This window comes from Ailuropoda melanoleuca, chromosome 6 (assembly GCF_002007445.2).
Source record: "Ailuropoda melanoleuca isolate Jingjing chromosome 6, ASM200744v2, whole genome shotgun sequence".
Classification (NCBI taxonomy): Eukaryota; Metazoa; Chordata; class Mammalia; order Carnivora; family Ursidae; genus Ailuropoda; species Ailuropoda melanoleuca.
The window spans coordinates 105,958,046-105,971,223 of record NC_048223.1 but is presented as its reverse complement, the minus strand read 5'-3'; the positions used below and the strand labels follow the sequence as shown (position 1 = coordinate 105,971,223).

Below are 13,178 nucleotides of genomic sequence, written 5' to 3'. Positions count from 1 at the left end.
ACAGGAGGTTAAAGAAAAAGGGTATATCTTTAGTATGTCAGATATCTGACTTACAAAATTCTCTGCTTATTAGCGTACTCATACAATCATAGTTAAATACTCATAATTAAATACGTGTATAATTATTTATTCTATGTGAGTCTCTCTCATTAGCCCATAAGCTCCCAGAAGGCAGACACTGTGTCTTTCTTGTGTATCACTTCATTTCTAACACTTACTAAGTATCGATAGCACACAGTAGCTATCCAATAAAAGTTTCTGTATGAATGAATAGATGAAGTAAGTAAACACAGGAGAGGGATGGAATTTTAGGGACATAATATAAGGTAGAGATGCTGAACTCAGTTCTAGAGTTTTAAAATGGGATCTTTCCGGGGAGGGACTTCAAAAAAGCAGCCCAGGGTTCAATGGGGCTGCAGATATGGACGTCACCAACATGAAGAGAAGGTATGAGGTCACTTAGGAACCACGCAGAATGCCACGAGAACTTAGGATCATCAACATTTAAGGGTGGCAGGAGAAGGAGATCCAGAAAAGTGAATCAGAATAAAATACTCCACAGGGAAGAGTATCAGGTATGGATTCTTTTCCAACAGTGTCAAATGCTCCAGAAAGATAAAAAACAAAAAACAAACAAAACCAAAAAATACCAAGATAAAGTTGTAGAAATATCTACTGGATTTGGCATGGAGGTGGTCCCTAGTAAGAATGGCTAGAGGATTTTGGGGGGAATAGTGGAGAGAGGGGTGTGGGAGAGTAGAAGGCAGCTGGCAGGAGGTTGGAGTGTAGATAGGAAGCAACAAAAGAAATTAGAATTACAGATAACATTTTAAGAAGTGTGGCTGCGACACAGCAAAGAAGGATAAATCAGTATTTGGGGAAATGTAAAAATTAAGGAAAATTGTCCCAAGGAAATTAAGAAAAAGGTTAATATCACTGTCATTATCATTATAATAAATTTTCTTGAGCATATTCCCCTCTTCTCCTTTTTTATTATTCAAAATGGGATGAAACATATTCTATTGTCAACTAAAAGCAAACCCAGACTTAGGGAGGGAGAGCCTTTATTTGCAACAGCACTGCAATAGAGAGAAGACTCTAGCTGTCATTATCTGCAAGCCCCTCTTAGTGAAGGCAAAAAAGAACTGTTTTTCTGTAGAGAAAGTAAAACAAGGCTAGAGAGAACTGGGTGTGGGGGGCAGGGGGAGCAGGTGGTGGGAGAAGGGGCCATTGAACAGGAAACCATCCTTCTTACAATCAGGTGATTTTCCGAAGGGCTGTTAACAGGGGCTGCTCTAAGTTCCAGCGCCTGCTTAAGCGCCCTATGCGCTCATCTGATCAAGAGTGGGTCAGAGTTCAGGGGTGAGGCGTGAGGGATGGGGTGGGTGAAAAGCCAGACTAAGTCTCCTCAAGTCAAATTAGCTAGCACTTTGTCCAGATTGGTCAATGGGGACAAAGAGTTCAGTTAACCATTTATAGATAAAGAATGGGAATTTGGTCTGTCAAAGGTAAATAGGCAGGCATCTGCGTCTTAGTGAGGTGCATGGGGAAGAGTGGTTTTTTGCAGTGAGCTACTTCCAGCAACACAAAAGAGTGGGGGTATTTCTTAAACCCCGCTGTTCTCCAGAAGCACTGTGCTCAGTAAAGTTCAATGGTATTATGAGGCCCACTTCACAGATAAGAAGACCTGGGCTCCTGGATAAGCAAGTGGCAGAGCTGGAAAGAAAGCTCAGGGCTTCTTGCTCAGAAGCTCCATAGCCTTTAGGCCAGGCTACCAGGGCTCCCTGTCATCTGCCTCCTCGCCCCCTGCTGGTGCGTGCCTTCCATGCCCTTCCCCCACCCCCCAGGCCCGGGCCTGGATATGGAGGACTCAGCACAAGGTTGCCACTCCTAATGATGCCACTCATTATTAATGGTGTTCATTTCATTCTCTGCAAAACACTCCAAGCCACGGAGCGCCCCAGGGGAGGGTGTTCTGAACAGACAGGCTGGGAGGAGAGGTGTGAGGGCTGCGATGACAGGGAGCTTCTCCTTGTTTTTGTTTTTAAGCAAGACGCCCAACAGTAGCCGCAGCTCCTAGAACAGCAACAACTTGCTTAAAAGCCATTTCCATTTTTAAACACTTCCAACCCCCTCTGTCCTCACCTCCTCGGCCTAGGCTAGGAAAATCTGAGCCAACGCTGGCTAATAAAGGGGATCGATAACCATCCAGCTATTTTCACAGCAGCCCTCATATTAACGAAGCTGCACTGGATGGAGTTCTATAAAAGGGGCCGCGCGGATGGTGCTCCACCGCGATAAATTGCCATGGGGTTGCTGATCGTTAATGGAGTGTTCCAGGGTTGTGATCAATCCCAGGCTTCATTTGTCCCCACCTGCAGCCACACTGCCCAGGGGAGCAAACTGTTTGTTTTCCTCAGAAGTTTAAAAATACATCAAATATGCACACAATGCAGAGACAGAACAGGCCTTACATGGGGGATATGGTTTGGAAAGGTCCGGAAATACTTCTCCTGAACCAATACATGGAAATCATCAGGTTACTGCAAGGTGTCTCCTTCAGAAAGAGCATGATTATGAACTTCCCCTTCCTCATCCTCTCCAAGCAGGGATACTGCTTTCCTGCATGGGTTTAGAATATCTGATGGGTACATCCCGCAACCAAGTGCCATATAATGGTTCCACACCAGCCTCACAAAGAGGGTAGAGAAAATGAGAAATTGATCCCATGGCCTGAGGCTATTTAATATAGTCCCTGCTCATCCCATCAGCCTTTCCACCTCTCTCTTTACAACTCAGTCTCTTGAGATGGTGTTTCCGTTTGTTGAATGAACCATATTTTCTTAAAATAGGGTCTGTGTGTGTCTTTTCTATTGGTTTCCCAATCCTTGTTTGCAGTGTTAACTCCTTAACCCTCTTGTATCATCTTAAACCTTACTTTCTTTAGGAAACTTGTCCTCGGTATCCATCTAGGAAAGCTCCACCTATTATGTCACAATGGTCCTTGAACTTCTATACCTGTAACACTTCCTACACCTACAATCACTTGTTCAGTGTCTCTCTTCTCTACCAGAATATAAGCTCCAGGAAGGCAGGGACTGATTTGTGGCTTCTTTTCTATCCTCTCCATAGAGCTTAATTTACTGCCTGGCACAGAGTAAAAGCTTAAATGGGAGAAAGAACAGTTCAATGGACAACTAAAAGAAGGATCAAAATTAATGAATTAATTCATGCATGCATATATGCATTAATGAATGAATGAATGAATGAATGAATGAATGAATAAAACAACCAGGGGTAGACAATTACCCACCTTCTTGTCCCATAACCCTCCCACCTCTGTACTCATTTAGCCTTTCGTGATGATTCCCAGCACCAGCTTACAGACACAGATCTTCACAACATTACATTTGATATGTGTCCAACCAGAGACTTGGCTTTTTTGCAGCCTCATTAGGTGATGCAATTGTATCCTGTCCATGTTCAGACTGAGGTTCTAAGATCCATCTCCTCCAAGAAGCCATTGTTCACAAGGGATGGAGTCCACAGTAAGTTTTATCATTTTCCAATAGAGAAGATAAAATGCCATCATTTGATATTAACATTATAGTAAATTATTCCTTTTTAATTACTCATAGTGGCAGAAGGGAGCAGAAACACAGGCACTGCATTAACATTTGGCATTAAAATGTAGAAAGAAGCATGAACTCCACGAGACTCACCTGTGCACCTTTATGCACGTGTACATATAGCATCTGGGCTCCAGCCTGGGGCCTTCTGGGCCTCTCCCTCTGTTTGGCAGTAAGGGCCTTGCAAGAGGGAGGGACTCCCAAAAGAGATTGAGTGCTAGCTCCCCTTTCACTGGGAAATGACCCCAGGCTATACAGGATATATGAGACATAAGGGACCAAAGCTCTTGCCTGCATACCCTGCTGAGAGGAGAATAGAGTACCCAGGTTCAGGGCCATCAGCAGAGGCCAGAACCCCACAGTGGCAAGTCAGGCTCAAAGCCAGCTAACTCCCAGGCAGAAGTCAAAGCTCCCCACGGTACAACCTGGCAGCCTCTCCCTGCTGCTTTGTCTGGCAGGACGCAGGACGGTAGGTTGTACGCACCTTGGGCAGGGAGTACTTGGGCAGCTTTATCTGGGCAAAGGCCTCTCTCCGATAGGACACGTAGTAGCTGGCTCTTCCACCAGTTGTCACCTGGATCATAACGGAAACACAAAGAAGTCACATGGTGCCAGGGATCACGGCCAAGTTGGAAAGTATTAGCTTCCCCATCGACAGCCACAATAGGTTTGTGATAACCTTTCAGAGAGTATCCCTTGCTGGCGTTAGGCCTCCAGGCCCATAGCACCAAGTTGCTCCCATGCCGTGACACTTGAGACAACAAATGAGCAACAACAGTCTTTCCCAATGGCTGGCGCTTTTGGTAAGAGCAGGGACTCTATATTTGGTCACTGTGCTCTGCACACATACACACCTAGTAAATAGTTCCAACTGCAAACAGAAGCTACTGATGTGGGATGTACCCATAATAGATTTATTCTGCATTAAAAGAAGTTTCTAATCCTTTGCAATCATGACATGATTGTGAAATGAATTTTTGTCCCTGAACCTAATAACTAATATTGCTCAAAAGCTCTTGTTACTTTGAAATTAATTTCATTTCTGATCTGAGCACAATTTTTTTTTCCTTCATATTTACAAATCCATGCATTGAGCGGGTATTTTTTGGTCCTTTCCATGGGCAAGTTATTTAAAGGGCTCAAAGGTCAGAGGAAGAGCTCTGGATAGGAAAGTGAGAAATCCTGGGTCTGAGTCCCAGCTCTGCCATCTGATGGCTAGGGGAGTCAAGCTCTGTAATCTCACTTGGGAAGGATGGATTCTTATAGGAACCTGGAAACCACTCCAAGAAATGGTCCTCTGGTCTGGGCTTGTTGAAAAGTCCTGCCAACATGGCACAGCTCTGCAGATGGCTGCTCTCAGCCCAATCGTCCTAACTCAGGGGGACATTAATATTCACAAGATAGGACACCATAGGCTGTTCAGAGAAAATAGCAGGATGACAATAGCAACCCGGCTGCTGTGCCAAGGAGGCAATTACTGGAGGCCCCCGCTCTGTTCTCACCAAGCACTTGCTGGAGACGGGCCAGTCCTCCCACTCCAGTCCAAACCTGGAGCCCATCCACAGCGGCTGGAGGGAGCAGGCGGGGTGTCACATCTCTATTGAAAGCCACCCATTGCTCCTCACTCCAAGAGATGGCATCTCCCATGGCTCGCCCAGCTCTGCTCAGATTGGAAGCACACAGACTGCCAGGCAGAGCAAATGTTAGAGTCCGTGTGAAGGCAGAACCTTGGGAAAAACTTGGTGCAAAGACTTAAGCTATGAATCAAGAGGAGAGACGGGTTTGGTCCCTAGTGTTCAGCTCTATCTCCGCATCTCTATTTCCTAATTAGAGCCATTCATGTCTTGTATTCCAGGAATTTTGTTTTTTCTGTTTTTTCTTAAGATTTTATTTATTGATTTGAGAGAGAGAGCACAAAAGGGGGGAGGGGCAGAGGAAGAGGGGGAAGCAGACTCCCCACTGAGCAGGGAGCCCCACACTGAGCTCAATCCCAGGACCCTGGGATCATGACCTGAGCCAAAGGTAGCCACTTAACCAACTGAGCCACCCAGGTGCTCTTGGTTTTTGTTTTTTGATAACATATCTGTTCTGAATCTATATTGTTCTGCACTGGCTTAAAGGTGGGGCATATTAAGATCAATGAGTTGCTAAGAAGCTTTTTTCTTTTTAAAATAAATTTCAACTGCATAGAATCAGATTAAAATATAATCTTTGGTGCTAAATACACAGTCACCACTAGTCCTTGTTCGATTCTATTTGTTTGTTTAATTTTCTTTCTTTCTTTCTCCCTCCCTCCCTTCTTTCTTTCCTCCCTTGCCCCTATTTCTTATTTTTTTTAAGTCCAGTCTGGTTAACATAAGGTGTTATGTTAATTTTGGGTACACAATATAGTGATACAACAATTCTGTATATTCTCAGTGCTCATCAAGATAAGTATCCTCTTAATCCCCATCACCTATTTCACCATTCCCCCCCCCACTCAACTCCCCTCTGGCAACCATATGTTTGTTCTTTATAGTTAAGAGTCTGTTTTATGGTTTGTCTTTTCTTATTCATTTGTTTGTTTCTTAAATTCCACATATGGATGAAATCATATGGTATTTGTTTTTCTCTAACTGACTTATTTCACTAAGCATAATACTCTCTAGATCCATCCATGTTGTTGCAAATGGTTAGATCTCATTATTTTTTATGGCTGAGTAATGTTCCATTGCATATATACACCACATCTTCTTTATCCACTCAAGTATCGATGGACACTTGGGCTGCTTCCATAACTTCGCTATTGTCAGTAATGCTGCAATAAACATGGGAGTGTGTATCATCTTTTTGAAGCAGTGTTTTAATTATAAATTATAAAACCAACACATGTACGCCTGTCGAACCGAGAACTGGAACAGTTGTTTTTAAACTTAAACGGCATCAGAATCACTTGGAAAGCTGCTTAAAACTCAACAATGAATCATGGAACACTACATCAAAAACTAATGATGTACTGTAGGGTGACTAACATAACATAATAAAAAATTTAAAAAAAAACCAAAAAACTCAGACTTCTGGGCCCCACCTATGGAGTCTTTGAGTGATCAGTCTGGGATGAGGTCCAAGAATTGTCTTGTCTAATGAGTTTCCAGATGATGCTGATGCTGCTGGTCCAGGGACCCCACTCCGAGCAGCTCAGAGCTAGAACTTTAACGACAACTGACATATACTTCTGTGCCCCCATGCCCTACACCTGCCCTGACCCAGCCTCCCTCTGAGATATAGCTACTTTCCTGATTTTGTGTTGATGATGATGATTAAGTCCTTTTTTAATTGAGGTGAAATTCCTATTACATAAAATTAACCATCTGAAAATGTACAATTCAGTGGCATTTAACACATTTGCAATGTTACACAACCTCTACCTAATTCTAAATGATTTTCATTACCCCCAAAGGAGATCTCATACCCAGTGGTAAAGTTTTTAAACCCCAAAGTATATACTCTGGTCATTTATCATATGCTTAAAAAACAGCTCTCCACAGGACACCCTGAATGTCACCAAGCTTGCCTTGGGGAAGTAAAGCAGCATCAGAGGAGGCTAGTCCTGTCACTGAATGCTGGCCAGAGCACAGCAATTAAAAGAAGCTTCTCCTGGGAAGACCCAGTTGGCTCCACAGGGAACAAAGTGATAGCACCACCAAGCATCTGATCAGTACCATAAAACAGAACTGCGTCCCTTGGGGTTTCCAAATCACCAAGATCCAAAGGAGAACAGAGTGGTCTCCTCGACAGGGTGATGGACCCCACCAACTTGGGCACTCAGCCCAGCCATGCCTGATACAGCCCTGCACAAGCACAGACCCTCTCTTCAAGCTCACACAAACAACCTGAGAGACTTTGTGCTTGACTAATCAAAGCTGAGGATTACACTTCAGATACACGATAGGATGATCCAAACTACTAAGGGGCTGATGAAGCTCCAGGCGGCCAGAGATTCTTCCAGTACCTATGAGAGCAGAGTATCTCCTAGTGATACCAAGCTGGCTCCTGCAGTTCTGCTTCGTCCTGGCTGTATCCTTTGTACCTGCGACCATCTAATTGATGGTTTAACCTCACTGTAACACCCATGGGTTCAGGGAAGGGTTCTGGATGCCACCCATTCATTACAATCTCTCTCTCCTCTAAACTCTTAAACTTTGTTCTCTCTATTCCTACAGCCATTTCAACAGTTACTCTTGTGGTACACATATTCCTACAATCTTCCCTCCATGTCTTCTTATAAGGTTTCAACCTCCCTGATTCCTAGGCCATGCTGGGCTCATGGCCAGTGATTGGTGAACACATAATAATAAAAATCATGACACCACGGTCATTTACTGAGTTCATCAACCATGCTCCAGAACTGCATGTAGCCATTATATAAATTATCTAGTTTAATCCTCATGACAATCCTTCAGAGACTATAAGGTACTTACTGTCTCGCCCAAGATAAGATAAATTTGAACCTAGCAAAGTTTGGCTCTAGACCTGTTCTCCTCCTCCCATGATGAAGAAGGGTCTCCACTCACCTTACTCATCTCACTATAACAACAATACATTTTCTTGACTCCAAGATTTTTTAAAAAACATATAAAAATGTCCATAATTGACATGTGTATATATGTTTATCTTTCTTCATATTCCCAGAAAATCTGTTATGACATTGATGGCAAATCTTAAAAATGTCTTCATAGAAGAGAGGATGTGAGGTAATAAGAACAAGATTACTAATAACTACCATGCAATGAAAGCTTATTACACAGAAAATGGGACAATAAGCAGTTTGTATACCATATTTCATTTGGTTCTAATTATATATGATATAATATATAGTACTTCTACAGGTCAGGAAATTGAGGCTGAGAGTAGTCAACTAACTTGCTCGACATCACACAGACTTTCATTGTTACAGCCAACCTCTGACTCTCACCTGTGTCCAAGGCCTTAACTAGGAAAAAGCACATCCCCAAAATGTCAGGTACAGAGCAGGGGCTCAATACTCATTGACTAACTGAATAATGAATTGTGGGGATTAATCCACTCAACCAGAGACACTTTGAGTTTGATTTCCTCCATTGTTTAGTCACTAAACCATGGAAGCACAGAAGAACTCTCCATTCCCACCCAGTTCCTAGATGGTCACAGGAACTTATCTCTAGCACCCCTCCTTAGGAGCCGAATCCTCACAGTGTTGGGAGGATACCAAGCTGATGCATTTGCTGCCTCTCCACTAACTATTTGCATGGCTCTCTGGCAGCCACACAAGGAAAGAATAAAGTTTAGTGACTATTAATCTATTTTGATGAACTTTTCTCTTCCTCACAAGCAAATCTGCTGGCATTGTAAATCCCAGAGATTATTACCACTTTCCCTTTCAGTGACACCTTTTATTTTACATATGATGAATGCCATCCAATTATTTGCTCTGGGCCCATCCGTCATGCTAAACACTGAATTAGCTGGGTCTTTTCCTCACTAATGACTGGCTCGTTAATCTGATTTTCTGGATTTCCATTTTACAGGTTTAATTGGGCTCCTGGCCAGTGAAAATGATTCCTTTGGACAAATGCACTGACCATTAAACACATCTGTCTCTTCTGACTTGTTCCCATTCTTACCGTAACCAAGTCTAACCTGACATATCTTTTATTTTTTCATTTCTCCTTGATTCAGGAAGATGGCTTGCCCTGGAGGAGAGAGAGAAATCTGCCAAAAAAAAAAAAAAAAAAAAAGGAACCAAAGTGCCTGGAGTCATGTTGAGCCTGTTTCTGCCATAGATAGAGGAAAACTTGTAATATCTCTAGAACTCGTAAGTGGGCATAGGTAATCTGAAAAGAGAAGGAAAAATTAACATTTTTGGGTGTCTACTATGTTGAGTGCTTTACATTCATGATATTATTTAATATCCACAACAGTAATGATTAGTATTACTATTATTACTGTAGTATATTAGTAGTAACATACAAGGTATAAATATTAATGATATAACAGTCTCTGAGTATATAATATATGCCAAGCCCTGTTCCTCTGTACATACTAGCCTTCCATTTTATGTTCAGATGAGAAATTGAGGCATAGGAAAGTTACACAACATACTCAAAGATACACAGCAAGTAAATGGTGAAGCTGGAATTTGAAGCCAAGTTTATCTGACTGCAAAGCTGATGCTGGTCCCTCAGGCTAGGTCAGGTTTCCCAACCTCTGTGGAGGGGAATAGATCCCATGTCACTCAACTTCCCATTTCACAGGTAAGACACCTACCAGCAAGGCAGATCTTTTTATGCGAGGGATCATATCAGTTTCTCAGCCCTGAGAAATCAATGCTCTATTGTTGCACGGGAGTGAACAGTGCTGCTCCTAGAATTTGTGAATAAAAGCGACCAGAGTGGAAAGAATTCTGGCTGGCACAAGAAATGTAGGAAACGACATTTAGAAGGTTTTTCAGCTAGAGGACCTTGCTGGGCCCAATATGATGTGAATAATCTTCCTAAGCGAGGGAAGTGGCCACCTGTACAGGCCTCCATTAGTGACTCCCACGCAGTCCCTGCAGCATTCCCTCCTCCTTCAAGAAACAAAAGGGAACAGCACAGTTGTTAGGATGCACAATTAACTTTTCCAATTTCTTTGCTCATTAATTCTATTCAGATTATTTAAAATAAATCTTGACGTTGTTAGGCCTTTCTCTTCCTCTCCACTTACATAATTGCTTCAAAGATCACATTTCTCTTTCAAGAACAAAGGAGCAGGATTTCACTGCTGGACCACAAAGTCAATACACAGCCACAGGAATCATCAGGCAGTTGCTCTAAGTGTTGGGATGGTCCTGGTGGCTTCTCCATGGCAGCTGACATTGCCGCTGCCAACTTAAGCTCATTTTCCAAAAGTGTTTTTGCTAAGGCACCACACTAGAGGTCTGAATCAAAACATCTGTGATGGCATTTGAAACAACATGACATCTTACCAGCAAGCCATCTCCTCTGCTAGACTGTTTGATGTTGAATTTAGTGTTTGTCAAACTGGTGTTTGCTCATTTTATGTCCCGGAGGCTGTGTGATATTAATGTAATATGCAGTTTTATCCACTTGTTTCTAGGAAGAGTGGGTCTATTACCTACCACGTATAGACTGTGCTGAGGCTGAACCTCCTTTGAAACAGATTTGCACATAAAATCTTTTACTGGGGCCCTAAGATAACAACCCCAAAATAACCTCACCAAGAATAGATTTGGAACAAGAGAGTCGACACTGAAGCCAATATTGTTCTCTCAATTTGTGCGTGCGTGCGTGTGTGTGTGTGTGTGTGTGTGTGTGTGTAAGGGAGGTGCTGGAGGGAAGGTGAATCCTGAGGTTGGCCAAAACATACTGAGAAAGAACTGCCACCTTCACCTACCCTTGCCAAGACTTCTTGGAACATTCACTGCCCACTGGGAATCATAGGAAAGGAAAGAAAATGTGGTGACTTAGAATAGCATGGGGGAAAGACTTATGACTAGACCATCCATGGTACTAGAAGAGGAATCAGTCTGCCTGACTCTGAGTCTGTTTTTTCAAATAAAATAAAGGTCCAGACTCGGTAAGTTTCCAATTACATTTTTTTCAAAGAGGACCCTCCCTCTGATTTTTTAGCATTACAGTACATTGGTTGGGATCCCAGACCTATGCTTAAATCCTGCTCCTGCCACTTGCTGGTTTGGTGACCTTGGACAGGTAATTACTTTAACCTTCCTAATTTCTTCTCCTAGAAAGTGAAGACATCAATACTAACCATCAACATGTTGTCATGAGGAGTAAACACAGTACAACATGTAAAGAGCATTAGCCCTGAAGCTGGCACATACTAAGTTCTCAGTGCATAGAACTTGCCCCTGCTGAGCTAGAGGACAGTTGCCTGTACCCCTATAACATCTTGGGGCCGACTGGGGGGTAGATCATGGTGCTGGTTTACATATGCCAACTGGAGGCTTTAGGAAGTGCTGTCATAGCCACATGGGCTACCTGGTCAGAAGTGACCAGGGATAGAGGACTGAAATTCTTCTTGGGGCCTTCAGGCAGGATGATTTCATGGAGAAGACACCTATGGAGACCAGGAAGCCATTGTGTTAAGTGCCAGAGATTGAACCATTACTGGGTGTAAGCCTTATCTTTGTGTTCTGGCTTTCATGACTTAGAGGGAGGGGAAGAAGTTCTTGGAATGTGCATCTGACGCTTCAGGATGGAAGCCCCTTGCCTTCTCTCTCTTAGTTGTTTTTTTGTTGTTTGTGTTTTGTGTTCTTTTAATTTTTTTTTGTTTTTTGTGGGGGGCTCATAGATAAAAAGGCGAAGGTAAGTGGAGAAATAAAAAAGAACAAATAAGGACTTGAATTGTCATCTTGGAGCACAAAACTTGGGAGCACCTTGATATTCCCAATGAATAAGAGCTAAAAAGCCAAAACCTAAACAATCTACTCTGAGTGTTCTAGATCAGGGCACCAGAGCTGCCAAAAAAAAAAAAAAGAGAGAAGAAGAAGAAGAAAGGACTAGCTATGGAAACCCTAAAGTGACGTGTTAAAACTCGTAGCCAAAACATCCCCCCTTTCCCCTCTCAGAAATGGCCCTGTCCCTGGCGGACTGAGAGCTTCATGTGGCTGCGGAAAGATGGCACATGGGAGGCCGGGGCAGGTACCATAAGGGGTCCAGCTCTGTAGTCTTCGTACACTTACATAAGTTTTCTCTTAGACTTGAGACTTCACGTAGCCTTTTTCCTTTCTACAGGTGGATGTTATGAGGTCAATTCATTAACTGAAATATTCCCAAGCCAGACACCAGCCTCTGTCTTTTCTCTAGTATGCCAGAATCTCAGAAAATAAATACAAAATAGTGGGAAAGGAGAGGAAGGAAGAAGGGTGTGAGGTGCTGGTATATGTCATGTCTGTGTTTCTAGTTTCAGCTTAACCAGTTCTCAGATATGCCATTTTGGCATGGTAACTAATCTCTTGGAGTTTCAGGGCTATTGTTCTATAAAAAGGGAGCAAATAATTACCCTCTCTTACAGAGCAGTAAATGAGAGAATAAAATGCTTTCACAGAACTGTAAAGTGTTCTACAACGTAATGACTAGAATGTTGTAATTGACCTGTAGTGTGTACCTAAAAACCCAAAGACATTAGAAGTATTTTCACTGGAAAATTGCTGTAGACGGAAAGTTTGTGTTCCCCACAAATTCCGATGTTGAAACCTAATCCCCAATGTGATGATATTTGGAGGTGGGACATTTGGGAGGTGATTAGGTCATGAGGGTGGGGCCCCCATGAATGGGATTAGTGCCTTTATAAAAGAGGCTCCAGGGAGCTCCACTGCCCCTTCTACCATGTGTCTATGAACCAGGAAATGGGTTCTCTTCAGCCACCAAATCCACCACTACCTTGATCTTGGACTTCCCAGCGTCCAGAACTGTGGGAAAGATTCTGTTATCTGTACATAAGACTCTGTTTTATCGTCTATCTGCTATAGCAGTATGAATAGACTAAGACAGAAATCAAGCTGATGAT

At 42.9% G+C, this 13,178-nt stretch overlaps 1 protein-coding gene across 1 annotated transcript in view; it reads right to left on the bottom strand.

Moving 5' to 3' along the window:
* Nucleotides 1-13,178, bottom strand: part of SORCS3 (sortilin related VPS10 domain containing receptor 3) — a 606,047-nt gene that overhangs the window by 107,991 nt on the left and 484,878 nt on the right. Inside the window, exon 8 of the mRNA XM_034663620.1 lies at nt 4,114-4,203. Coding sequence (XP_034519511.1) covers nt 4,114-4,203 — 90 coding nt within the window. The remainder of the gene's footprint in view (nt 1-4,113; nt 4,204-13,178) is intronic.